Source organism: Silurus aristotelis (assembly GCF_946808225.1).
Source record: "Silurus aristotelis genome assembly, chromosome: 9".
Classification (NCBI taxonomy): Eukaryota; Metazoa; Chordata; class Actinopteri; order Siluriformes; family Siluridae; genus Silurus; species Silurus aristotelis.
Window position 1 is genome coordinate 24478475 of NC_139582.1, and position 27965 is coordinate 24506439.

The 27965-nt window shown below is 36.8% G+C and overlaps 1 protein-coding gene across 4 annotated transcripts in view; it reads right to left on the bottom strand.

The window, feature by feature from the left end:
- LOC310731172 (cysteine-rich motor neuron 1 protein) overlaps positions 1–27695 on the bottom strand; it is a 58689-nt gene extending 30994 nt beyond the window's left edge. For 2 of the 4 annotated variants that reach the window (XM_083550576.1, XM_083550575.1), the window contains exons 1-2: positions 27036–27673; positions 6405–6644 (exon numbers count right to left, since the gene is read on the bottom strand). In XM_083550576.1, the coding sequence (XP_083406702.1) occupies positions 6405–6644; positions 27036–27345 (550 nt within the window). In that variant the 5' untranslated portion in view covers positions 27346–27673. Of the gene's footprint in view, positions 1–6404; positions 6645–27035 lie in introns of all 4 variants that reach the window. The other 2 variants (XM_083550577.1, XM_083550578.1) reach the window with 2 other exon arrangements.
- Between the last annotated feature and the right edge of the window lie 270 nt (positions 27696–27965).

A 27965-nucleotide genomic window follows, 5' to 3' on the forward strand; every position in this document is an offset into this window, starting at 1 on the left:
CATGTTGCAAGCATGTTGGTGAAAGCTCTATGTACAACTAAAGCTTATGCTCCTGAAAAGCAGGTTACAATAAAATGGGTCTAAAATATCCTAAAATCATAATATGAATTCCATCATAGCTGTGCTTACTTATTTTAAGTTTTAAGTTCACTTCATGTATTTTTGTTGTGGTTCTGGTCTTGTCTTCACCTCCATCCTGTAATTTATGTGTTTCCCAATTGTGTCCTACTGTCTAATGTTAATCCTATAATTAATTTTTATACCATCATGTTTCTTCATCTAATTGTGAAGTCTTATCTACGCAAGTGTCTGGGTCTGCTTTTTCAGCCTGTTTTTCTATGCTCTCAGTATGGCCTGACCTTTGCCAGTTTTCTCTCGTCTGATTATAAATTGCTTTAGGAAATGCTCAAATAAACAACATGCTGAATTTACACATTTACATCCTGCCTCATTTACTCACTCATTCTACTGTAATTCAGGACACCATCAATCCTTGCCAGACTTTTTCAAACAATAGCTATAATGATCAATGATACATCGGCAATGGACATGATTTCATTATCATCTGACCACAACACATGTTTCCCTCTAGTTCCAAACACTTAGTGCTTGTTGTTTTATGCTCTCATGAGGTTCTATAAACTATTTAGTTTTTGAAATAGTTTTGGAGATTATGGACAGTGAGTGCATTACTTTTTATACCGCAAGGAAACAGGAAATGTACTGAGAAAATTTGAAAAGGTAAAAAATATAAATACTGTATGTCGAAAAATACTCATAAATTTGATTTGCTGTGTGAAATAAACTTTGTGTTATAGAGGCCTAGTTTATCTGGATTTCACTTAATATAGCTGTTGCATATCTTCTCCAGCAAAGTTGAAGTACAGTGCAGTGCCAATGCTTTCAGACACACATGCAATTTATTACCAAAACACAACTGAATCACATTCTGAATGTGTCATCTAAAGTCCACTATCCTAAAAGGCAACCAGGAGAAACCAGCCAAGTAGCATTTATGTGCAGTACAAGTGCATCTGCCTAGAAATTATTAATATTCTAAGTACCAAACTGATATTCTCTTTCAGAGCTCATTCTCCCTGAGAGATGCAGGTCAGACAATGAATATTGGACAGATGGCACCAAAAAGGGCATGTTCCTCTAGGTAATTTTTTATCCAAATATTGAATCTCCCACTCCCACTGCTATACTTACAACCCTGCTGTCTGCACGCACACGCACACACACACACACACACACACACACACACACACACACACACACACACACACGCTCTTACACTCTTTATCACACCCCTTATATCCCTTAGTATCTTAGTAACTTTCCCAGACACACAGAACACATGCCTGTACAGATTCCTCTCAATGAACTGTTGAACCCCCTGCACTTCCCCACTTGGATGTGTCTGTGAGCAGACAAGCAAACCCAGACTCCATTCTCCCATTCGTAGCGAGACTGGTAGCCTAAGCGCTTTCCTTCTGTTCACCCGGCTTCCTCACTAAGTACATTAGTTCCACAACATGGCACACATTTACAGCTGGGCCAGGAGGCCAAAATGGGACTTTAGACTGTTGGTAAAACAGGGAATATTTAAAGCTGGCACAAAGTACACACTGTGTGAGTGAAGTCCCCTCAAACATGCTCTCAATAAGCCTCATTTATCAGAGTGGAAATTTATTTGTAAAATCAAGTTTGAAAAAACATTTGTATCCTCTATAGTTTGTATAAATGTACACAGATAGAGCCTCACTAATGCAAGCACTGACTGATAGGGTTCGTACTGCATAGCTGGCAATGAATGCCTGCGGATTATATTGCGAAGGTTAAATAGTGTAAATTATTTCCATTTAGTTGTTTACATCATTTTATATTACTGACTTGAAAGAAACCAATCCAAAACTGAAACTAGCCATTTAAAAAAAGATAAAAAAAACGGCATAAGTGAAAGATTTAGTGCAGGACACTAATTTGAATGCTTCCGCTGTTTAATCATTTTGTGGTTTTCAGCTGTGAGCTTTTCTGTGAGCTTTGCCTTTTATGGAGTTCTGTGGGTGTAAATCAACAGTGCTTACAAAGTGCATGGTCATTTCCTGGTGATTTATAACCATATACATGAATATAGAGTAAATCGGCTTTAGGGAAGGCTTTTAAAATCTGGTAAAAAATGTTTCGTTTAGATAAATGAATAAGTACAGCTCACTATGGGTCTCTTATGCTATAACTTTCTGATTTCACAAGTATTGATTGCATACTTTCCATTATGTAATAAAGTCTTTTGTTTTTACATTAAATGTCATGTTTTTTTTATTCAATAGCATATTTCATGTCACAAATATCTGAAACATTCGCTGATCAGACACGCACAGGGCCCAAACTGTGATTGCCATTGTCAATGCTTTGCACACCTTTTCAGTATCAAATATGTATCACTCAAAATTAAGTGCATGTTAGAAACTGAAATATGGTTATAAATATGAAATATTTGGTTATACTAGGATTCAACAGATTTCCTGAGTCCTGAGCCCCTGTTGTGTTTACCAATGCAGAGTCAGAGGAAAATTTCATTTAGCTGTCAAAATAACCTTTTGTTGTATTTACATATTGTAAATACAGTTATGTAAAATACATAAAGTCTTTCAGATTATTGGGTAGAAATTTTACTAAAAGCAAACTTTCCGATTACATAGCATCTTTGGATGGTGTTTCTGTTTCAGTGTGTACAGCAGTCAAAGACCTTGGTGTGATTATTGACCCGAGTCTTTCCTTTAAGGCTCACATGAATAATATTACCAGGATCGCCTTCTTTCACCTTAGAAATATTGCTAAAATTAGAAATATGATGTCATTACAGGATGCAGAAAAACTAGTTCATGCTTTTGTTACATCTAGATTAGACTACTGTAACGCTTTACTGTCTGGGTGTGCGAGTAGATGCATAAATAAGCTTTAGTTAGTTCAGAATGCAGCAGCAAGAGTCCTCACTAGATCTAGAAAATATGACCACATCACCCCTGTTTTAATCAGTCTACACTGGCTCCCAATTAAATCTCTCATTGATATAAATTGATATTAAATACTGCCGCAGTATCTGAGCGAACTTCTGTACCAGTATGATCCTCCACGCCTACTTAGATCAAAATTGTGCAGTCTATTTGTTGGTACCTCAAATAATGAAGACTACAACAGGGGGCAGATCTTTCTCTTATAAAGCCCCAAAGTTATGGAACAGCCTTTCAATCATTGTTCGGGATTTAGACACAGTCTAAGGGTTCAAGTCAAGGTTGAAAACATATTTATTTAGTCAAGTGTTTTATCAGTAGATTTTTTCTTAGTAAAGGCGCAGATCTGGAGGGATCATGGATATAGATTGTTTGGTGAACTGGGATATTTGTATGCTGTCGTCCCCTCACTCTCACACGTTCACTCGGGTTTGTTGACTGTGGTGTGGTGGGTCGTCTCTTATCCCAGAGATCCCTCATGTTTGTGTTACCTTCTGGTTCTCCCTTTTAGTTATGCTGCCATAGTGAGTCTTGCCGGAGTCCCAACTTCACAGTGTCATTAATTTTGATACAACAATAAGGACATAATAATCCATATTTTTCTCTTCCGGTCACCCCTTCTCTCTCTCTTTCTCTCTCTCTCTCTCTCTCTCTCTCTCTCTCTCTCTCTCTTCTCTCTCTCTCTCTCTCTCTCTCTCTCTCTCTCTCTCTCTCTCTCTCTCTCTCTCTTGCTCTCTCTCTCTCTCTTTCGGTCGAGTTAAACATGCTCCTGAGGTTCCAGTGACCACTGTTCCTGCCCCTTTTCACTCCATGGATCTTCCCACTTCATCATCCAGGCCTGCCTCTGGATAGTGTTCTTTCATTTGGAGGTCACTTTGTGCAGCTGGGGATGGTTTCTCAATGCCTTGGGGGTTCCATGAAATTCTGGAGTAAGAACGGGAGCTTTAAGGATGGATTTGGGCTGTAGTTAATGTCAACAGTCTACATTGACTCAGGACTACAGTCCACTTCTGATCACATCACTGTACTGCGCAACATCGTATATCTGCAATAAATGGACATTCGGTGCTACCCATACGAAGATGGGTTCCCTCTTGAGTCTGGTTCCTCTCAAGGTTTCTTCCTTTGCCATCTAGGAAAGTTTTTCCTTGCCACAGTCGCCACCGGCTTGCTCATCAGGGACAAACTTACTTATAAAGAACATATTCATTTTTTATCACCACATTATCTGTATAAAGCTGCTTTGAGACAATGTTCATTGTTAAAAGCGCTATACAAATAAAAATGAATTGAATTAATTTTGGAATCACTCTTCTTTACAGTATTACTTCAGTTCATTGAGATTTGCAGGCATTTGTTCAAATGTAACTTTGCAAACCTAAGCCATGCTTGCAAAGTGTTATTTTTAGAGAGAAGAGGCTTTAACCTTGCAACACCTTTGCAATTTCACTGAGCATTGCATGGTCTGACCTTGGGGTGAATTTGCAGAGAGGTCCACTTCTGGAAAGATTGGCTGTCTTGAACATTATTCACAAGTGAAAACCTGAATGATGAAGTGAAAAAATGGAAATCTTCCCAGATTGAGGGGCAGCAACAATTGCTTCACTATGATCAATGCTCCAGACCAGCAAACTGCTAAAACATGGGCTTTTATAAGGGTGTTCACTCAAGGCTATTTAATTAACATCAATTGGCTGCTACTTACTGTAGACTTAAATCTTATAGAAGCAATAAAGAATGAATAAAATACTAGTTTTACAATGTATTTTTTCCATTTTTACCTACTTTTTTTGTTTTATTTAGGCTTTATAAATATGGCCTAATACTAAAACCATTGAGTTAAAAGGGGATGTGCTTTTATTTTCACATGAGTGTATACAATATAATAGATTTTGTTTATTAACTCATGAAAGACTTCATAGTATAGATAAACTGATGATTAACACCAAGTCCAGCTCTATTGTAGCATTAATATATACCACTTTATTGGGAACACATGTACAACTATTTAATCAGCTAACAGTGTGGCAGCAGTGGAAAACATAAAATCATGCAGATATGGGTCAGTAATATTCAGTTCAACCATCAGAATGGGGAAAAATGTGATCACAGTAAATTTGACCATGGACTGATTATTGGTGCCAGTCAGGCGGTTTTGAGAATTTCTACAACTGCTGATCTGGGATTTCCACAGACAACTGACTCTAGAGTTTACTCATAATGGTGCAATTAAAAAAACACTCACAGAGTGACAGATAAGTGGACAGAATGCACTGTTGATGAGAGGTCAATAAAAAATTACCAGACTGGTTTAGGCTGACAGAAAGGCTACAGTAGCAGAAAACCATGTTGGATTCCACTTCTGTCAGCCAAGAACAGAAAGTTGACACTGTAAGAACAGGTTGTTCAAAACTGGACACTTAAAGATTGGAAAACACACAGCCTGGTCTGATGCAGCTCAGTTTCTTCTGGGTCAGCATTTATCAACCGGAAAACCGATTGTTCAGGCTGGTTCAAATGGTATAATGGTCCGGAGAATGATTTCTTGGCACAATTTGGGCACATTAATACCAACCAATCAGTGCTTGATTGCTACAGCCTATTTAAGTATTGTTGCCGACAATGTGCGTTTCTTCATGGGCACATTTTACCCTTTGTCTAATGGTTATTTTCAGCATTATAAAGCACCATGTCACAAAACAAAAGACATGTCTATCTAGTTTCATGAAGATGGCAATGAGTTCAGTGTTCTTCAGTGCCCAAAAAAAACTTTGAAATGAAGTCGAAAAGGAGATATGCAGCATGGAAATGCAATCATGCAATCATTCTAAATACGGAACAGAAACTCAAAAGGAATGTTCCCAACATCTTGTGGAATCCATGCCATGACTAATTAAGGCTGTTTTGAGAGCAAAGAAAGACCTTATTACTGTATTACCCAGTATTACTGTTTTGTTTCTAATGAAGTGCTCGGTCAGTATATATGTTAAACAAACTTCATTACCAAGAAAACATTTTTACTTTAATATATATAAAGACAACTTTATCAAGGTGATTTCTTTTCAATAATACTTTCATTCTTTACAATAATTAATTATTCAAAATGTCTACAAACCAATTGTACTTCTCATTGAAATGATATGAAACTGATATATGTCCTGTTCTTTTTTTTTTTCTATCAGTCTGATTCATGTTTTTTCTAATTGTTGTGAGTTTTCTAATTGTTGTGAGTTTTAATGATGAACGTCTGATATTGTTCTAACTGCTTTGGAATGTATGTTTCAGTTATTACTGCTTTTTTAGCATTACACCAAACAGGTTAGCAGTTGCCTTAAATTGAACACCAAAAAAAACCTTTTCATTTGCCTTTTTTTTTGGGGATTTTACCTTTCTCGCATGTGTAAGAGTGACAGCAGTTGCCTGGTGCTCCTGTAGCCTCACTGATGATCACAGTTTTGTGGCCACTGGGACATATTTGATGGGGTGGGCATTGAGCACAGGTGCACTGTAGTGATAAATTATAGCAGCAGATGCCAGGGGAGAGGTAGCTATGGGTCAGCACAGAGTCAAGAGGGCACTTGGGCACGGCTAGAGTTGGGCAGGTGATTGCAGCACACTTCAGCTCCACTGAAAAAAAGAGAGTAATGGAATGAGTGAAAGACAGATAGAGTGAAATGTTAACAAACAGTATGAACTACAGCTATAAACACCATCTATTCTGTTCAGGGATGAAGGGTTGGAGAAAAACAGTAGTTTTCTTTAGACACTACTACTACTACTACTACTACTACTACTACTACTACTAATAATAATAATAATAATAAGTTTTGTGATTATACACTAAAAAAGCACATCTATTTGCAGTAATAAATAATAAAAACGTACTTATTAGAAGCACAACTGACCCCATTACAGTGGTTTTCAGAAAGAGAGGCAGAGATCAGAGACTTTCTTGGCAGCAGTGTGTGTATCAGTAGTTTTGCACTGACAGCTTTATGTTTTTCTGGTCACCTGAGCGTGAGAACACTAACACATGCACTGATCTCTGTACTTCCTGTTCTTACAGGAAGCTGTGTACTTGTTTATTTCCATTAAAAAAAAAAAAAAGCATGCTGGGTTATTCAGTTACAACATAAACCCAGTCAAACCCCATTCAAACAGAGATTTTGACCTCACACAATTTTTCACTTCATAGCTTTTTCAGGCTACTTTTTGTACCTTGGAGACTATTTTGATTCCATTGTTTTTTTTTCCAGATTTTCCCATCCACAAAAGCCACTGCAGCCCTGTCCCAAAGGGGTACTCTGGGGTGTACTTTGGATAGCACTCAGGAAAAATATAATTGGTAGATTATTTCTACGTGTTGCTATTGAGGCAGTTGTTCAGTGATATTGTGGTAGAACATAGAGTTTGGGTTACACAGCTATTAAACATAGTTTATTTTAGGTTATTTTCTTAGTAGTATTCAGTTATATGGAATATTAATTATAACTGAAATGGGTATTTTGTGTTTATGTGCAAAGATTGACTTTTTTCAGTTTATGCAGATTTGGAGATGCACAATATAGCACTGTATGTCATGCTTTGGCTGAGGTATTTTTAAAAGGATTCATTTTGGACTAATTTATCCAGGTGCATGTCATCTAAAGTTTCAAGGCAAGATAAAGCTGTACACATTCTCCACGTTGTTTTAAAGCTTCAATCATGCAACACTGCCAAGTGAAGAACTTGTCTAGGGGAGAGAATTATTCAGCATCACTGTGTGACAAGGCAGATGCCCTGCTGAGTCAGAACATCACTGCAGTGAGACTTTGTCCCCCTACTAATTTTGCAGTTGCATTTCCCAGGAGTTCCAAAGAAGTTATACATACATGAGATATGACTAATGATTATGTCAGAAAACTGTATTTAGTTGACATGTTGACAATATATGTTGGCCATCTTGTTCTAGCCTGTGTTCAAACATGCAAGGCTATTTTTGACAAGTTGGTAATTGCTATAAAACCATCACACTCATGTAAACCAATGATGCTAGTTAATGGTTTCCAATAAGTGAAAGCTTGCATGGAAGAAAAACTAGTTCTTATCTTCATTAGCACTGGTTATGTGAATCAGAGGAGATACAGAAGACACAAGAGTAGCCAGCTTAAATGCAGCTGTACCAAAAAAGAAAAAAAAAAAACATGACAATAAATTGTCCCATATAAGTGAAATGTATGTAATAAATGTAAATTGTGAAATTGTTACTGTTCCAATAAAATAGGACCATGAAAGTATAATTTGCCAATGAGATTTTGGTAGTGTTTGGTCTAAAATCAACAAAAGCATAATGATAGCTAGGTATTTATTTTTCATCTCATGTAGTATAATAAGCATTATGTACTTTTTTAATCTATATTATAACTTGACAGTCCTTGCTTTTTAGGCTGTGATCTTTCTAGAGAATGGGTGGAAATCAAAGACAGGTTCAAGGTGTTAAAATGTATCCCCCTACTTAATTGAGTAATTAAGCTAGATCTTTACAAATGATGACAAATAAACTTTTTTTGTGGCTTGTGCTGTGTCTTTCAGAACGTGCTTTGCTGATTTAGTTCCCAGGCTCTAAACCTGTTATCCCATTTCCAAGCTTGCAACTCGACTCCCACTGAGGATGTTGACTACACTCTGACATTTACAGAACTGTAAACAGATACCCTTTATATCCCCACCAATACAGACACACAGAGACACACACACTCATACACTTTCACACACCATCCTCATTACCAGGTTATAAATAATAATAAAGGAAATTAGTAAAATAGTCTAATGGTCATGTTTTTTCAGAATTGAACAGATTCCCCTGTCGTGGTGATAGCTGTGGATAGGATTAAGAGATTTTCTGCGAGCAATACTGTTTTATCATTAACATATATTGGATAACTACATGGAACAGGACAGTTGGGAATTGGGAACTGGGTCAGTATTGCAAAATGCCCCACTGTAAAAAAAAAAAAAAAAAAAAAAAAGAAATTTTATGCTCATTCATGAAATGCCTAGAATATGTGTTTTACCTTTTATCTGATAGAATGTATTTAATCTCAATATTATAAATGATCAAAAATGGTAAACTGGTTGATCTAGTGTTAAAATAATTTCCCTCCTTAGATGCAATATATCCTGTTATCTGGTTCAACATGACATCATTAAGTAGTGGACGAACGGGGAATAAAGTCAAAGAGTTCTTGTGTGCGTGCATGCATGAGTGTGCGTATACGCATGTTTTGTTCATCTAAGAAGGGTACTATTTGGGTAGGAAGTCTGACAGTTGAGATTGAGGCAGCAGCCGTTGAATAAATAGTGAAGGAGTGTGAGGTATCTGTACAGCACTGTTTTCTTTAGCTGACTGTGAAACACCAGTTGCCAGGCACAAAGCTTACATTGATCAACTTTCTCAATGCATACTAACATTGAGAAAAGGAAAAAAAGTCCTCCTGCATTACGGTAGGCTGCAAGCTCTTATTAAACAGGCTTTAGGGTAAGTCCTACTTCAGCCAAATAAACATTCAGAGGCCTTATTTGGGAGGTTTCTCCAACTTTCAAATCACATTCATTCATTCATTCATTCATGTTTGCCTGTTATAAGGGTTGCGAAAAATGCCATGGTAATGTAAAGGAGAGTAATCAATGAAATTTGAAAAGACATCACTAAATGAGGGTGCTATTATGAGACAAAAGCAAGTAATTGTTCTCTTATTTGTAGAAATTGGTAGCCAGTAGCTATACCCAATCACAATAGGATAACTGTGATGGTGGTCCAAATTAATTCCATCAACACTGAGCTCAACAACTTATGCCCTTAATAAAATATGCTCCAGTACACACATACTAGTAATAGTATTAAATCTATGTGACAAAAGCATTGACATGCCAAATAACAGGTGACATGAAATAACAGATATGACAATTAAAAAGGCAATCAAAGCAGAGCAGACTGTAAGAAGATATCATTGGGCGATACATTAGCAACACTATAAAATAAGGAGGAGTTTATTACTACATATTAAAAAACACTGGCTAAATAAGCAAAATTCTTTACACACACACATGATACTAATTAAAATAACAGCTCTTACCAAATATATTGTTCTCGACTAACAGTTCCTATCGATTAAAGATTCCAATTAAAGGAAAACAAACAAAAAAATTTTCTTACAGCTGTATAAACCTTTATGTCCAAAGTAAAATCTTTATTGCAATCCGACTTCATTCTATTAGCCAATGCACTTAATGAAAATTAAATTCACCAGTGTGAACATTCATGTGTGCTTCTTATAGCCACTATTAAAACCAAGAAAATGTAAACAGAAATAATAAAACCCATGATTGATTAATACTATTGATGATTCTTTTTTAACTTGTTTTCCAATGTGGATATAATGTTTATGTGAAGTACATACTTAGACTTTGATTATTATTTACCTTTTTTACCAAAGTTTTAAAAGTTAGACTACATAAACTTTCAAGGCAAAAAAGACTTCCTGATTAAACAAACGTGTGCTTTTAGGGTACTACCCAAGTGACAGTTTAGTACCTTGTTTTCTGGTTATATGGTTAAAGGCACAATAGGAAATGTAGGGAAGACAAGCAGGATGAATTCAATAGCAAAATTATTTCTGGACCACTGTGTCCAGTAGGAGGTTCCAGGATAATTATCTAGTCAGTGACTATGAAAGCAATCTTTGCACCACAATAGTATCTATTCTTTTTGTTGAGCCAACAAAGACACAACGGCCTCTTTTGACATGGTTAATAAATTCAATCTACCCAAATGGCCTCTAATTTGCTTTCAATTGGCCGAATGGGACAGTACTTTGAAACGCTTAGCAACCGGTAGGTTCAGGCAACACAGCACAGAGCAAATGGCACACAAAATGGGATAAATTGGACATGGAAATTAGTTCATCACCAAAAAATACTCCATTGTAGACAATGCATGTACATCTGGCACATCCAACGCTCATTCATGAAAAGAAAAACAGCTTTATAAATGTGCTTTTCTTTTTAGTGGCGGACACGAGGGCGGCAGTTTTCCTCCATGTTCTCGTTTCCCGCGCGTCTCCTGCAGGCAGAGGAGGCTGTGTTGACAAGCCGGGTTTACTCATGGAAAAAAAGAAACGCACAATACAAGCACTGTTCGAAGACTGACTTTGGAACAAAGCTGCCTCAGTGCAGCTGCTCTTGCGTGGGCTTCTTTTTATATAGTTGTAATATGGGGGAAAAAAAAAACACAGACACTGAGATATCAGATAGTCAAGTCTGTTTTTGTTTAAGATCTACAGGTGATGTCAAAGAAGTAAACTAATGAAATAGGAATGCTTGATGGAAGGCAAGCTAACTTTGTGTTATGGAGATGAATAAGCATGATGAAATATTACAGTCAGAAGTAGATGTTTGTAAATTAGTGGACGCAGTGGCGGGCAGTCAGGGCCAGCAAAGCCACCTCTGCTGGCCTAAACACTATCAGAAGCACTGACCTACATTTACAACCTAAATTCTAATATTTGTTCCATGAAATTGTATTTATTTGTTCCAAACAGTTTATTCTCTTCATTTCGTAGCGTTTCTCTTGGCTGCACTGCTTCCAGTACGTGTATGTGGATGTTAAATCTTTTGTCCAATCAGATTATAGCCTCTATGTGCTGCCATGTCAATCTAATCTGTTCAGGGCCTGCAAAATCAGTTCTGCTGGCTCTTTTTACCATTCGCCTCATAGCGCCAGCTAGCTGGCCTGAGAATAGCATCAGCATTTTTCTGTCCTCTGATTGGTTGGTCAGAGGGAAACTGTTACAGCCAAGTTCAACTGGCAAAACACATCTGTAGCACGCTGCACACATTAATCAATCTGAGTTAGACTTTTTTATGCCTACGGAGGAAGAGAAATTTATTTGGTCTCAGACATATTTAAAAATCAATTTTCAAGAAAAGCTAGACATCGTGAGAAGGTCGGCCGACCCTGAATCTCGGGAAAGGGTTTGTTCTCCACTTCCAGACCAGTAAATACGAACAGTACCACTGGATTACAGCCTCTGAGGAGCAGTGCAAAATTATGAGTATGCATCTCTGGTGAGTAGGTTGTATTTAATTAAAATTTGAATGTTTTGTTATTAGACAAATATTGATTCTAAACTGCTCCAGATGATGTAGGTGGCAAGATTGCAGTTGTAGTGTAGAGATGTGTAGTTGTCTTAACTTTCTTGCTTTAGTAAAATGGTATTCACCCTCCATATGTGATATTTCTCTCTCTCTCTGTAATGCCACGCGTTGTTATATTTATGTTTTTGTATAGTATTCAAGGTTTCTATAATCGCAACGATATAGTGGTGGTATTTAGAGGTTGATTAAGTCGGGTAAGTCCCCACTGAAGGCCCAGGTACCAAATGCACGGCCTGCCACTGAGTGGACGCTATAAAAGAGTAGAAACATGGGATGGGCCACTCCACCTCCTCCATTAATACACCAGAGTAGGGTTGAAACGAATCCTCCAATAACTCGAGTAATTTGAATACAAAAAAAATCATCAAGGCAAATTATTTAACTACACACGGAGCATTTACACATAGCATTGTGTTTCCCCATGGACTATAAATACTGATGCACCACCAAACTCTGGAATGCTCTGGATACCATTTTTAAATATTTTAAATATATGAGAATAAAAAGGACTAAAATAGAAGTTTCTGAGTGTCTTGTGTTTTGGTGCACACTGTAGTACACCCTTCCCTTCTTTGTCAGATGTGACCGAAAGGGACCCAAGCCTTTATGATGCTGAACAAATGAAACAAAAGCTCTCTTCATGACAAAAGTCTTTTGTGCTATTGTTGAAGTCAGAAAAAAAGCTACTTAAATGTTCCTTAATTTCTGAGCTACGTGCAAAGGATGCTAAAATTTAGTAGGCAATATAATCACTATAAAATATATTTAGTTTAACACTCAACCCCGATGAGTACATAACATTGGAAAAAAAACAAGATGGAGAATCCTACTTTAATATGTTTTTTCTAATATATTAAATTCCTGTTTTAGAATTTACTCAAAAATGTATTCTTTAAGGTAACATAACGTTAGAAAATAATCTGTTATACTGTCTGTTGGATATTAATTTAAACTATGGTTTTTCAAATCCATTTTGTAGTTACAGACCCACATTCACTGTAAAACATTCCACATACTGTCTCAGAAATTAATTTCATGAGCATTATTTAAATAATGAAATCATGTGCACAGTAATTATTTTTGTCTATTATTTAAAGCCATACAGTTTTCTATTCCTGAATGTTCCACCAACAAAAGGTCCAAGTAGACATTATTTATAGACCAAGACCTGTTACAGACTCCATGGCTAGGCTTTACAAACCCCTAGGGCTCCCAGGATCTCACAGGGAGTACCACTGTGTGAATCCACTAAGATGTATTAAAGACATTCACAAGGCAAAAAACTATAAAATACAAAAACCATATGGATTTGAATATAAGTGATCATGGTTCTAATAAAGGTTTTTCTTAAGTTTCTCTTTATCTCTGTCTCTCACTCCTGTTTTTTTGGTTTTTTTTCAATAGTTTAAAAAGAGCGTATCATTATAAGTTCATTTCAAACTATTGACAAAAAGCAAGAGAGAAGAAATAAAAGAAAAAAAGAGACACTTTTAGCTACTTAATATTGTACAGCATGATATCACAAACTCAGTGAAGGCCACATTGTGCTTTTGCCAGGAAGCAGTGGTCTAGACAGCACTACAGCCACAGCACAAAGGGATGCCACTGATGCAGAACTAACATAAGGAGTGTAAATGAGAGATAGGGGATAAGGAATATGCAAATTTACTTTTAGGCTCAGGCTGAAGTAATCAATCTGCCTGAGTCCGTACTTATACTCTGATCAAACTGAACACTGTCTTTTATGTTTTTTGCAACAATAAGGATACTTAATAATCTTTATTTCTCTCTCACTGCGCCTCTACGCTCCGTCTGTATGTGTCCCTTTTTTCAATTTGGATCTGACTGTATCAATCTCGATGCACTACCTCTGGATGGAGTTCTCGCTAATTGGAGACCATGAACAGCGTAAAGATCCATTACGTTACTAAGCAACTCAAGGATTTTGACTGTAATTAATATTCACAGTCTGCAACAATGGCTTAGGGCTGCAGTTTGCATGAACAGTTCTGTATTTAAGCAACTATCACTGAACAGTACACCTCAAGAATGATGGAACTATATTGAACGGACATTCGGTGCCCCCCAGATGAGGATGGTTCCCTTTTGAGTCTGGTTCCTCTCAAGGTTCCTCATGCCATCTCAGGGAGTTTTTCCTTTCCACAGTCACCACTAGCTTGCTCATTAGGGATAAATTCAATTCAATTCAATTCATTTTTATTTGTATAGCGCTTTTAACAATGAACATTGTCTCAAAGCAGCTTTACACAGATAATGTGGTGATTAAACGTAAATATGTTCTTTGTAAGTATGTTTGTCCCTGATGAGCAACTGTGGCAAGGAAAAACTCCCCGAGATGGCATAAGGAAGAATCCTTGAGAGGAACCAGACTCAAGAGGGAACCCATCCTCATCTGGGTTGCACCAAATGTCCATATGAAGCAGATATACAATGCTGCGGGGTACAGTGATGACGATCAGAAGCAAACTGCACTCCCGAGTCAGTGCAGTGGATAAAGGATTATAAGGAACAATCTTATAAGCACTAAAGTTAAACATTCCAACTTCATAACTGCTTCATCTCTATAATGCGGCTTTGGAACAGTTTCCAATGTTAAAAGTGCAAATATTGCTGAAATAAATTGAACCTGCCAGTTCCACTTTACAGCATGGAATCACAGTAACATGGCTTGAGTCACATTATTCTAAGAAGAGAAGAGCTGAATATGCCATAAGAGCTGCAGATTGGGCCAGACCTTAGAACTCTTCTATTCTTTTGTTTTGAAATCTTTAAAAACCTGAAGTTCAAAATATTAACAGAAGAAGTCCTCATTGGGTACTCCTATGAGCCAAGAACAGGATGTTGCAGTAGGTAAGGGGTTACAGAAATTAGACAGTTGTAATTGTTTAAATGTCTTTTACAATAATGTATTTTATTTCAGTTAAAAATAGTACAGCATTTAATTTTTTATTATCATAATTTACATTTATTATAGTTATTAAAGATTAAATAATGTGTCAATCTCTGATGCTGAGAAGTTCTGCTTTCACTAATATCTTTAGAGGCAGAATATTAAAAGATATAAAAGATAAGAGCTGCTTGTGTGACTAGACCGCATGCAACTGCACTGAGATGGTCACATTGTGTTTTGGTGAATATCCCAAAAAGGACAAGTTGTTATTTTTAGTTACACTGTATATATTGGCAGTGAAATATTATTTGAGTCAGCATGTCCTGAATTTCCTTATTTGAGCTCACTTATAAGACCAATGTTTGTCATTCTTGCTTGTTCCCAAGTAGAAATTCGATTAGTCATGAGGTACAAGAATGCTTGACATCACTTAAGTAAGTAAAAACTGCTTATATATATATATATATATATATATATATATATATATATATATATATATATATATATATATATATATGTATATATATATATATATGTATATATATATATATATGTATATATATATATATATATATATATATATATATATATATATATATATATATATATATATATATATATATATATATATATATATATAAAATTATTTTTTTTTTATATTGGGGTATAGTATTACTATTGTTTTCATTGGACAACTTCCTGCAACTAAATTCCAAGAGAAAATACAAATCTGAATGACTTAATTTGATTAGCATCAGACATTCAGGCTATATAAACAATTATTTACAATGATCCCTTGTGACTGAGCCAAGTAGTATAGCCCACTGGTGAGTTTGTTTCCATTTGCGAGGGCGTACTGGAAGACAGAAGCGTGTTTGTCAGCCAATCATGGCTGCGGTTCATTAACACCCACTAAAATGTTCTTTGCAGAGGTCCTGGAAAAATTATTCCAATATTTCAAGAAGGTTTACAGAATTCTGTAAATTACAAGAGTTCACTTTTTGTTCCAGTCGCACGAGTAAGAAGTTTTAGCTATGTCTGTTTTTCATTACATGTTAAAAAATCAGAGCACATGCAGGTTTTACTTCAGCATCACTCTTTGTAATTTCAAAATAAATACATTTCCACCCACTGCTGATTTCTTTACTGATGTGGAACCAAACAGTGTTCATATGCTTCCTTGAAAACCCACTTTAATTCTTACAAACACATAATGAGAGACTAGTCAGTGCAACATGAGTCTAGAAAAAATGACACACAGTTAGCAACAATAGGATATTGAATATAGGAGGTCAGAATATTTTTTAGAAAATGTCAATCTAAGGAGGATTTTACATAACTGTTCACACCTTTTACTTTCTGCGGGGGGAAAAATGTGATTCCAAGATGACAATCTATTCGGTTATTTGGCATGACTTGTGTGTAACATTCACATACATGTAAATCTGTAATAGATAACTAAACACACACTGTAAAATTAAGGATGTATTTATGAGTACATTATTCAGAACTAACAAATAATTTATTTTAAACAGATATAAATAAATGATTATAAGTAATACAGAATATAGTTATATATTTAGGATGCAATAGGTGAGTAATGGTATCCTTGAACCCCCTAGAACCAACCAGGTCAATGACACATGAACATTTGATGAAATTTTGATGAAGCCCATTCAGAAGGGGTATCTGAGCAGGTTAGAGAAAACTACTGCTAAACCATAAATGTATGCATTTACAGTATTTATTATTATATAGACAGTTTCTGCACGGTCACTCTGTTATTGCCCTATTGTATTGTGTTTGCACTAAATGTAATTTGAACATGATTGCACAAGTGCACTATACATAGTGCTATGTATATATCTGGTTATTCTACTTCATTTATTTGTCATTTAGTGTTAATTTCTGTTATTGTATATAGCACTTTGTTACATTAAATGCTATGTTGTTTTGTTTCACTGTGCACTGTTATTGTATATCGTTGAAATGGCAATAAAAGCCTACTTGGCCTGACTTGACTAATAGCCAAGCAGGTTTAACAAAATATCTATGAGCCTGTATTCAAAGAAACTAATATTCTTGTGTTCACTTTTGCAAATGTTATCATGAATTTTACAGCTCATAGGACTGTAGCCAACATTTCTGAACATGCCTGCAAGAGGAACAATGACCCAAGACTGAATAGAGGGATTCCTCAAATGGTAGGGAAGAATCCAGAAAAAAACTTCAAGGCAGAGCCAAAATGACATTTAAGTTCAAGGTGCAACAGTTTTGAGTCGGGAAAATTAATTTTGTTGATTAAAGGCCAGGAGGATTCTACTTTTTACAGAGAAACACACAAAAAAACCTGACTGGCATTTGTCTAAGTGTATGTTGAATAGCTCCAGGCATTTTTGGATCGATGAGACATTAAGAGAGCTTTTTCAGTAAATCTCTATGTTTAAAGAAATGAAAATTAAGTTTTTTAAGAAAACAGCAGAGAAAACTATCCCTAGTGTGAATCCTGGACAAGCCTTATAGGTGATCTGAAATTGCCTCACTGACTCTGGCACTGAGTTCCTTATAAGTCGGCAGTGCAGTGCAAGTCAGAATACCATAAAGGAATTTTGCAGAAATATTCAACCCAACTATGCTCATATATCTAAAACCAAAAATAAAATCAGAAAAATTATACTGTAGCCTGCAATGTGCCTGGATTTGATCCCATTGAATATCTGTATAAAGAGCCAAATTTCCTATTTGGAAAAAGGTATCCACTAGACCTGTGGGAACTAGAGAAGATTGTTCAAGTCAAGAAATGCAAAAAAACTATTTTCACAGCTACGGAACGTGTCTGACTGCAGTTATTGTTAACCAAGTGGGTGTTTTGTCAATGACATTTTAATTTGCTTTATTATTTAAAACAAAACATTAAGTCATACAGCCGAACAAATATTCTGTTTTATTATTATACATTTTCTACATGACATATATTTGACTATTTTAACTTTCAAGATTCATGTTTCATTCTCTTTTTAAGACACGTCTATTATACCAAGAGCTAAATTGTGTCATCTGTCAACTGCTTGGTCATGAAGCCACTAGTAAAAAGGTCTCCTCAATGCCATAAGAAGAACGATGTGGGCAAACTATTCTCTTCTATAGTCAAGAAAAGAGGGGCAAAGTAAATATTCTACTTTCTTAATGATTATTACAGTATGTGTTATGGAAATGTCAACAAATCGAGCTGAAGTCAACCAAACTGGAGATTAAATACAGGGGACTTGTCATTCTGTATAATCAACCAATATAATAATCAAACCAAAACCAAATAATCTGCACTCTGTGCTGGAAAGAAATCAGTGTTACATTTTCATACAATTCTGCCAGCAAATAATCCACTGTGAAAGTGAAAGAAATGATGACTTTATAATTCTTACAGCTCCATCAAACATGAATTCAAAACAATGAATTCCAGATTTATTAAACAAACTTTTTCTGTTTTTCAAATCACAAACTTATAGCCTGTTAATTTCCACATATTTAACCTACCACTCTATATTTAATAATATGCATATTTCATTGTGGAAAGTTGCCAGTTTCTGTCTACATCACAAGTTAAGATCAGCAACTAGAGGGATAAAAGCCCAAGATAACTGATTGTCTGTAGAATTAAATACAGCCTGGCCTAGATATCTAAATAAATGATGATAAAGCAGCACAAAAATCACACAAACCTCTCTTTATGTTGTTATTGCAGTAAGGCCTGACATGTGTAAAGTTTAGCAATGCCATTAAATCTCAAATATGCCCATGCCCATTTGTCTCTGATCCACATTAGACACATGCATAAATTTACAGTAAGCTATGAATAATAAATGTTGCATGACTTAGCCAAGCTACAGAATATCATAGCACTTTTCAGGCTTAGTTTCCTTTCAGAATTTCTACAGAGGTAAGGGATTTGACTATGTTTAAACCTATTGCTTGAGCCTTCATCACCTCATCATCCAGAACATTCAATCATTCGCTGTTTCCTGACCACATGCCCAGAAGCTTGCCAATACACACACAAGGCTCTTACTACGATAGTTCTTTCTGTTTTAAGGTTTTCTGTTTCATTGGTTGCACTGCCTCGTAAAGCATGGCTGAACACTGGCATGCTGGCACACACATGCTGGGAGATGGAGATTTGCTTTGGCTTTGTGTGTTGCATTTCAGTCTGCACCACAATACACAAACAAAAATCAGGAAGATTTTGAGGAAGAACAATATGGAATTTTATGTAAAGTTTATGAGGATTGATACCAACAAAAGGTTTATATACTTTATAAATATGTTACCCAAGAGAATTGTATCTAGTAATGGATCATGTCTTCATTCTATATTCATTATTTGGTAACTTACTCTTTTAGACCAATAAAGACAAAAAAAAGTGCCTCTATGAGTTTTATCTTATGGTTAATAATAGAGTTTGGAATTAATTACCTGTTGCTAGTTGGCACTGGCTGCGGTTGGCAGAGGTGGAAGTGGGGGTGGCAGCATTGGGATGCATACTCACAGACTGTGGTGGTCAGGTTACAGCCAGAGAATACACAGGCTGGGTTTGAAAGACCCACAAACCTCCCCAACTTCTTCCATTGTTATGTCTTCATTATTAGTTGATACAGAGACAGAAATTAAACTGTATTTTTACCTCAGAGAAATTTGCACATTGTCTACTCTAAACCAAGAGTCATCAACTGGTGGCCCTGATCCAGATGCACACCCAATTGAGTTTAGTGACTGTAGCTTTAAAAACAACATGACATGTAGCAGATCTTCCGTTGTGGCCTATCCAATCAGATTCACATATGTAAATTATTTAGCTGAAGACAAATCATAAAACCAGAGAAAAGCTATTTTTTATTCACAATCCCGAGTATAATTTTTTAAAATAAGCTTTTTCCCTCACAATTCAATTTTTTTTTTAACAATTGTGAGAAATAAAGTCCGAATTGCAAGGTCTAAAGTCACAAATTGCGAGAAATAAAGTCAGAATTACTTGAAATAAAGCTGGAATTGCAAGTAAAGAAAGGTTAATTTGCCTTTTTTTTATGTGGCGGAAAACGGGCTTTCATAGTTCAGAGTCTTTTTACCAAAAGTGGTAACATAAAGCAGTACTATCAAACAAAAATAATGTGTCTAGTGTCTATGGCCTGCATCCCTAGGCAAAGCAGTACAGCTGGCAGAGGATCACTTGTTGATGGTTCCTCAGTCAGGCATTCCTGCTTTTTTCTCCCTCCTCCCCCTTTTGTTCCTGGTCCCAGCTCCCAGAAACCAGTGGTGTGGGATCCCCAAAACCAGCACCTCAACATTGATTTCCACTACTCGACCACATTTTTCCACAAGGGCCATAAATATAATAAATTGTGAAGTCTTCCCAGTTATTGAAGCAGCCTTGTGGTTTTTGTGCCCAAGAGCATCAGGTCAGTCTATTTTTGTATTAACTTCATAAAGGTAGTGCAGTGTCTAAATGAAAAATGCAGTGTCTAAATCCAATATCTGGGTTTCACTTGGGCCTTGGGCAGGTGAGTCCCCAAACTGTAAAGACAGCAAAGGATTTTTACATGCTCAGTGTCTCAATTTCTGGGGCTAGCTGACTGTTATTGGAGTTTTGCACCGAATATTTTGGACATCACCAACCCTCAGATACACTTCACTAAAAAGTCAGCTCTGCTCGGGTGGATAAACCCATATGAGAAGGCTTTATGCCAGGTATGCTAAGGCCAACTGTTGCATTTTGTCTACCTTGTGTTTTGTAGACAGAGGCCAGGGGCAATTTTGTCCCAGATGGTGAAAGTAAAGGACACGATAGAGAAGAAGATGCCAACGCATGAATTACATGTTGGTATCTGGCATTATTTAAATAATATGTGGTGGTACATTATTATGTTGCAGATGGTGGTGGCATATTACCTTTTCTGTCAAAAGGGGGGGTCAGCTGCAGGCTGGATGGTTCCCCAGCCTCGACTGGTTGGTGGGAGTACCTGGGAGCGAGGGCATGGTCAAGAGTCAGAAGTGACCAAAGAGGTGGCAGGTCCAACTGGCAGGTAATGTGTAATTATTCTCACTTGTGATTTATTACTCCCAGTTTACTTATGTCTGTCTCTTTGTGGTTTTAGTAACTGACTTAACAAGAAAGAAAAAGTGGCTCACACAATACACATACAAATGTCGAGCATGAATTTAAATTTAACAGAGCAAAGCTGTGAATCTGTTGCTAAAAAGATGTTTTAGTTTGTTGAGTTTTTTATCGGAATCAACCAGAGCCCAGGGTTCATCTAACATTCCACCTGTCCTCCAAGTCTTATTCCACACACATTACATATCTTTTGTCAAATGTAAGTTGAGTACAAAACTTAAAAAAAAAAATGTCCTGAAAAGTGTGATCAAGTAGACTAATTAAAAGTACCTTTTACCCACTTCTCAGTGTACTTTAGAAATAATGAGTGGGCTGTTATGAAATATATGACTCATTATCATTAATTTAATCTTTAGAAAACATATAGAAGACATCCACCTTCTGTTTAGGTAGGTACACAGTGTTAATCAATTTAGAGCTTTGGTACACACAAATGCAAAGATCAAACCATATTTGTGACCTTTAAAGTACCTCTGAAAGCATTTCCTAAAGCAAAAAGTTGTAAATCGTGGACTTGTGCCCGAAAGTTCTGCTCTTCCTAAACAGGAAAAAAAAAAAGTTAACCTTAAGTATTAAAGAAAGCAATTCATGGACTGAAAGCAGTACACAACCAGGCCTTTGGGACACATATTTGCACATCTGGCTAGGAACTAACTTGTGGATAAATGTGTCTACATTAAGCAGGAGACAGCGGCCCTTTCAGACAGACAGGTTAGCAATCTGAGCATAAGCAGACTTTTCAACCAAACCCTCAACTGGCCTCCACAGAACATTTACGTTTGCTTCCTGTCACCTTAAAATGATCTGTGCCTCCAACACTTTTCCATCCGGACCGTTCATATTTTTACACTTACAGCATGGATGTCACAAAGCAGGGGCTGTTTGAAATTCCCTAGTGTTGGAAATGGAAGTACTAGATGTTGATTAAAACCTTGGACATCATTTATACTGCACTCAGGCAAGGGGTACCAATCTAAAGTGTTATTACAGAGATTCCCTTGTGATGACAACCATTACTTCTAACTGTTAAACATTATGATATGTGAGTCTATGAAATACAAATCACTGTGGGTCTTAGAGACTTCATGTCTTGGTATCCAAGACCTGAAATGAAGCAGTTGACCCCAGAGGCCAGGCTTTGGCTGCTAGCTTAAATAAAATGAAGATAAGGCCAGTTTCAAGTGGAATGAACATGTAGTTCTTGTTACAAGCAAAGTTGACCTTTTAAATGTTTCTTAACCTAACAAATTAGGTGAAGGGAAGGTATTCAAGGTGCTTAGGTGGAAGTCAAATCTTCTGGTTCAATCTCTTGAAAAATCAAGTTAATAAAAAATTAATTTTCATATTGCAGAAGTATTTTAATAAAATTGCTAAACTAGAGTTATTTCAAACAACTTGCCTACAAATGTTGACTTGATAACTTAATGGTGAAAACATTTCTTGTTTAAAGATCGGCTTATGGTAAATAAGACAAATACAACTAGTTATGTTTGGAACTGGTGATTCACATAATACTTTTTACTAGAACCACAGACTTTGAATGAGAGATAGCCCAAATAACAAAAATAACCAATCCAGCCTACTTCCACAGTTATTTATTTGTTAGTTTGTTTTTTGCCTCTGGTTTTCTGTTAACTATTTTGAAGAAGTTTAAATGTTGTGATATTTTTCATATACAAAAAAAATCATCTTGATCCAAGCTAGATAAAGCATTTATAAAAGATGAATAAATTAATGTGTGAAAGTAAATGCTCTATATGCAACTTGTACATTCCCTTTTGGTGAATATGGCTTCTACTTATTACACAGGCATCATATCTAAGTGTCTGTATTATACAAAAAAAAAAAAAAACTGTTGGCAATTTCTACAACTTTTTGTCTCACTACACATATCTACTCTAAGGCATTTGTTTTAAACTTGTCGTTTTCTTGGTACACTTATATTTAAACATTGTGATTTAGTTAATTTATACTTTGACATTTTTAGCACTTTCTGGCCTAATAAGCTGTCTTTGGTGGAATAATTTTCATAAATGCATATGATTTGATAAACTGTAACAGAGGATCTGCTAAAAAGCTAAGAAGGTTTATACAACGAGTTGCTGAACTACAGTACTGCCAGTAGTCTTCAATACATAATTTTTCATATTTGATTAGGTCCATTGAAATACACTCCTAGGTCCTCATGTGGGACAACTATCCGACAGTCTTAATAATCCCATGGCACAAATCTTGAATGTGCAACACATACTCAATTTCTGTCCACCATGAATTCATTTTATTTGTATAGCGCTTTTAACAATGAACATTGTCTCAAAGCAGACAATGAACTCTGTTCTGACATGATACAAGTCTAACGAGATATGTGTCTGCTGCTGTAATTCAGCAAAATTATATATATATTTTTTTAATTCTTAGAATAAATATATTATTTATGTTGCACTGTTAAACCCACAACAACCAGGTTTGTAGCTACTCTGTTTTGTATCATTATATGCCATGCCTCTTTTGGTAGACAATGTTGCAGCACCAGTTTCTCTCGGAGATGTCTGTAGCTGGCTCAATGATTAAGGCTCTGGGTTGCTGATCAGAAGGCCAAGCACTACCACTATCAATCTGCAACAACTCGGCCCTTGAGTGTGGCTGACCCTGTGCTCTGACCCCAACTTCCTAATAAGTTTTGATAAGTAAAGAAAAGAATTTCACTGTGCTATAAAGAGTATTTGTAAGAAAGGGGTTTATTTTCTTTTTCAAAATGTTTCATCTGATGTGTTTGATTGAAGCTGCATGCAATCGATCACTGATGAGCATGATTCATAATTTATTCTAAAAAATACCAATCACAATTCGAAAACTATCCTTTACTATGTACAATCACTACAAATATTTAGATAATCGTGATTATCATAGAGTATATAGCCAGTGTTTTTCCAATTGTTACTTATTTTTATTAGAAGGGAAAAAAGTCCAGAGGAAACCCGGAAGAAATAAGAATGAAAAGAATTATGGGATGAGAATTGGATAAATTAGGCCGTCTCTTATCCCAGAGATCCCTCATGTCTGTGTTGCCTTCTGGTTCTCCCTTTTAGTTATGCTGCCATAGCGAGTCTTGACGGAGTCCAAACTGCACAGTGACTTTAACTCTCATGCAACAATAGGTACACTTAATAATCCATATCCTTCTCTTCCTGTCACCCTCTTCTCTCTCTCTCTCTCTCTCTCTCTCTCTCTCTCTCTCTCTTTCTCTCTCTCTCTCTCTCTCTCTCTCTCTCTCTCTCTCGGTCGAGTTAAACATGCTCCTGAGGCTCCAGTGACCACTGTTTCTGCCCCTCTTCCCCCCGTGGATCTTCCCACTTCATCCAGGCCTGCCTGGATTGGACTGTAGTTGATGTCAACAGTCTCCTACACTGACTCAGAAATACACTTCGCTTTTGATCATCATCACTGCACCCCGCAACATTGTATACCCGCCACAAATGGACATTCGGTGTAACCCAGATGAGGATGGGTTCCCTCTTGAGTCTGGTTCCTCTCAAGGTTTCTTCCTTATGCCATCTCGGGGAGTTTTTCCTTGCCACAGTCGCCAGTCGCCACTGGCTTGCTCATCAGGGACAAACTTACTCATAAAGAACATATTCACTTTTAATCACCGCATTATCTGTGTAAAGCTGCTTTGAGACAATGTTCATTGTTAAAAGCGCTATACAAATTAAAATGAATTGAATTGAATTAAATTATGTGACAAAATATAACCAATATATGCAAAAACCCTTAAATAATAGTAAGTAAATTAATTAATGATAATGTAATCGATCATATGCAGTCTCAAGATGTTGGATCTTAATTAGTTTCTTTGAGTCATCAGCAGAATAGAAATCACTTCATTTATTCATGCAACTCAAGTGAGATAATTAATGTATGATGGATCTTTGCATGCATAATACATTAGCGTGATTATACTTTAGCTGCTTGCAATCAGACAAGAGATGATGATTATACGCCTCATCAAGCTCTCATCAAATGATTTTACAGAACTATTTGAGATGATATATTCTGGAGTTAAAGTTAATTTTCTGTAACCAACCACATCCTGCACAATGTGCTGCTCCCCACCCCCACACACACAGTGAAAAAATGAAGAATAAACAGATGCAAAATTATATATATATATATATATATATATATATATATATATATATATATATATATATATATATATATATATATATATATATATAATAAAGTATATAATAAAGTATATAAAATAAAGTATTTTCAAACTTAATTTATATGAAATAGCATCAATAAGTGCGTTCAGACTGTGATAATCCAGTATCCGTTCTGCCTGTTTCACTTCAATCACAAAAGTCATTATCTTTGAGACTAAATCAAAGCAGCAAATGTGCCATGGGCACTCCAGGTCCAAATCAAGATTAACCTTTAGCCTTCCACTTGTAAATGCGTTTTAATCACAGTCCTTGTCCCCGAGGACAAAAAACTGGAACCCAACCAGACCCCCCATAATGATGGCATGAAATAGTCATTTAGCTCTAAGACCTTCAGGAAGGTTCTCACCTCTGCTTTCCCTCATGATTGTGTATTTGTGTCCTGAGCAATCCATTTGGTCATGCTGAGAGAATGTCCAGAACAATAATGGAATTGTGAAATTGTATTTTCTAAGATCTAAATGAGGTATTTAAGAAGGTGGTGATTTTTTCATGGATGCCAATAATTTGGCCAAAGTTCCATTAAATGTCTTTTATTATAAGTTGTTACCAGCACTGGTATAACAGTTTTCTGACAAAACAAGTTAATATAGCAGTGCCTTATGGCTTCAATTAATGTTCACTTACAGTGGGAGGGCCAGAATCCATAGTTTCTTATTAATTCAAACAAAATGATATATTGATTCATATTCTTATCTTATCTTATCTAGGTCCCCTGGTGGTCTAGTGGTTAAGATGCAGCGCTCCGATTCCCGGTCAGGGAACCATCCCCAGCCACTCTTAGTGCCGGTCCCAAGCCCGGATAAATTAGGGAGGGTTGCGTTAGGAAGGGCATCCAGCGTAAAACATGTGCCAAATCAAACGTGCGGAGGATCCGCTGTGGCGACCCTTAACGGGAGAAGCCGAAAAGAAATCCTTATCTTATCTAATATATTCTTATTTTTTTTATTTAATAATTCTATTACATCACCATAATTTGAATAACATTTCAAATTGAATATCAAGGAAAATCTGTCAGAACTTTCAAAGGTTTCAAACTCAGAAACTACTTTTGCTAATTTTTGGCTTCTTTCGATCGGTCCATGTGGAGAAAAAGAAGAAGGCATGGCACTCCCGCATCAAGTTCACGAGGCACGTGCATGCAATTATTGCGCGCGCGAGTAGACTGAGCCGTTTTTGCCTCGGCAATAAGAAGATATTCTTGCGGGCATCCACTTTAATAAGCTTTTCCTATTTTATTACGTGTTTTAAATGTTAAAAAACGTTTTAGGCGACCTACCACCTCAGTGCATTGCTTAATTCCCAACTCCGACACGCCTGCTTGTACAGGAGCTCGCGCCAGGTGTGTTTGATCGGGGGAGATGATAGTCATACCTTTCACATCCCCAACACTTTACTCAAAGGTGAAGGAAGCTATATTGCTTGGATATTTACAAGTATAAAACCCGCAATCGTATTATGTTTCAATGAAATTGTAATAAACTTATAAAATGACAAACCGTTATCTATTTCACACTCACCTGTGCAAACCCCAGTATTAGGAATGGCAACTGGACCGGTGTGGTTGACAGCGATGCACGTGAGCCCCAGAGCGCAGGAGCCCAGCTCCCAGTTCTCTCCGCCGCACGCCTCCGTCTCGAGTCGCGTGCACAGATCGCAGCAGCCGCACGGGTCCCGCGTCAGCACGCGCCCTTCCTCACAGCCCCGTGTGGGCACCGGTGGGCACGCGCGCTCTGAGCACGGCGCGCACCCACGGGCCGCGGACGCACGCAGCAGCAGCAGAAGCAGCATGCAAAAGTTCAACAAGGCCAGCGCGCGCTCAGTGAACATACTGATATCGGGAAAAGCCCGAAAGAAAGGAAAGCACGAGACACTCAGGCACAAGTCAAACAAAATAATCAAGTAACCTTGCACCTCTAATAACACGACTTTCTCGTCGAATTCCTAATTGAAGCAAAACGCGAACGGTGCCAGGTGTTCCCAAGTCCCGGGAATTAAAATCCACGTTGGATCAGGTCAGTTTTCTTGTAACGTTTCTTTCAAAGTTGTAGCTCAATGGGCCACCAATGCGATCCGTCAAATAATGATGCTGAAGCGCAACCCGCGTCTACCGGCACAACACTGAAGATGCGAGCTGAAACTCACACTGACCTTAAAGGAATGTAGGGGCCTGAGGCTCCGCCCTCTGACGTGATTGACAAGGGCTGTAATCAATAACAAGCGGCGAGGAGAGGGCGTTTCTGTGCCAGCCACCCAGAGGTCGATGCGCAAACTTATAACTTTGCGCAATAAAACATCCTTAATTTGGCTCAACTCAGTGTGCTATTACATAAACTCCTCTGAGGTAGATCAGGGACTATATGTACAATAACAAATACATTATACACTAATTCATAACTTTAATTCTTTTTAGATTGCTGTTAAGATTAAAACAGCAGTTTACTACTCTG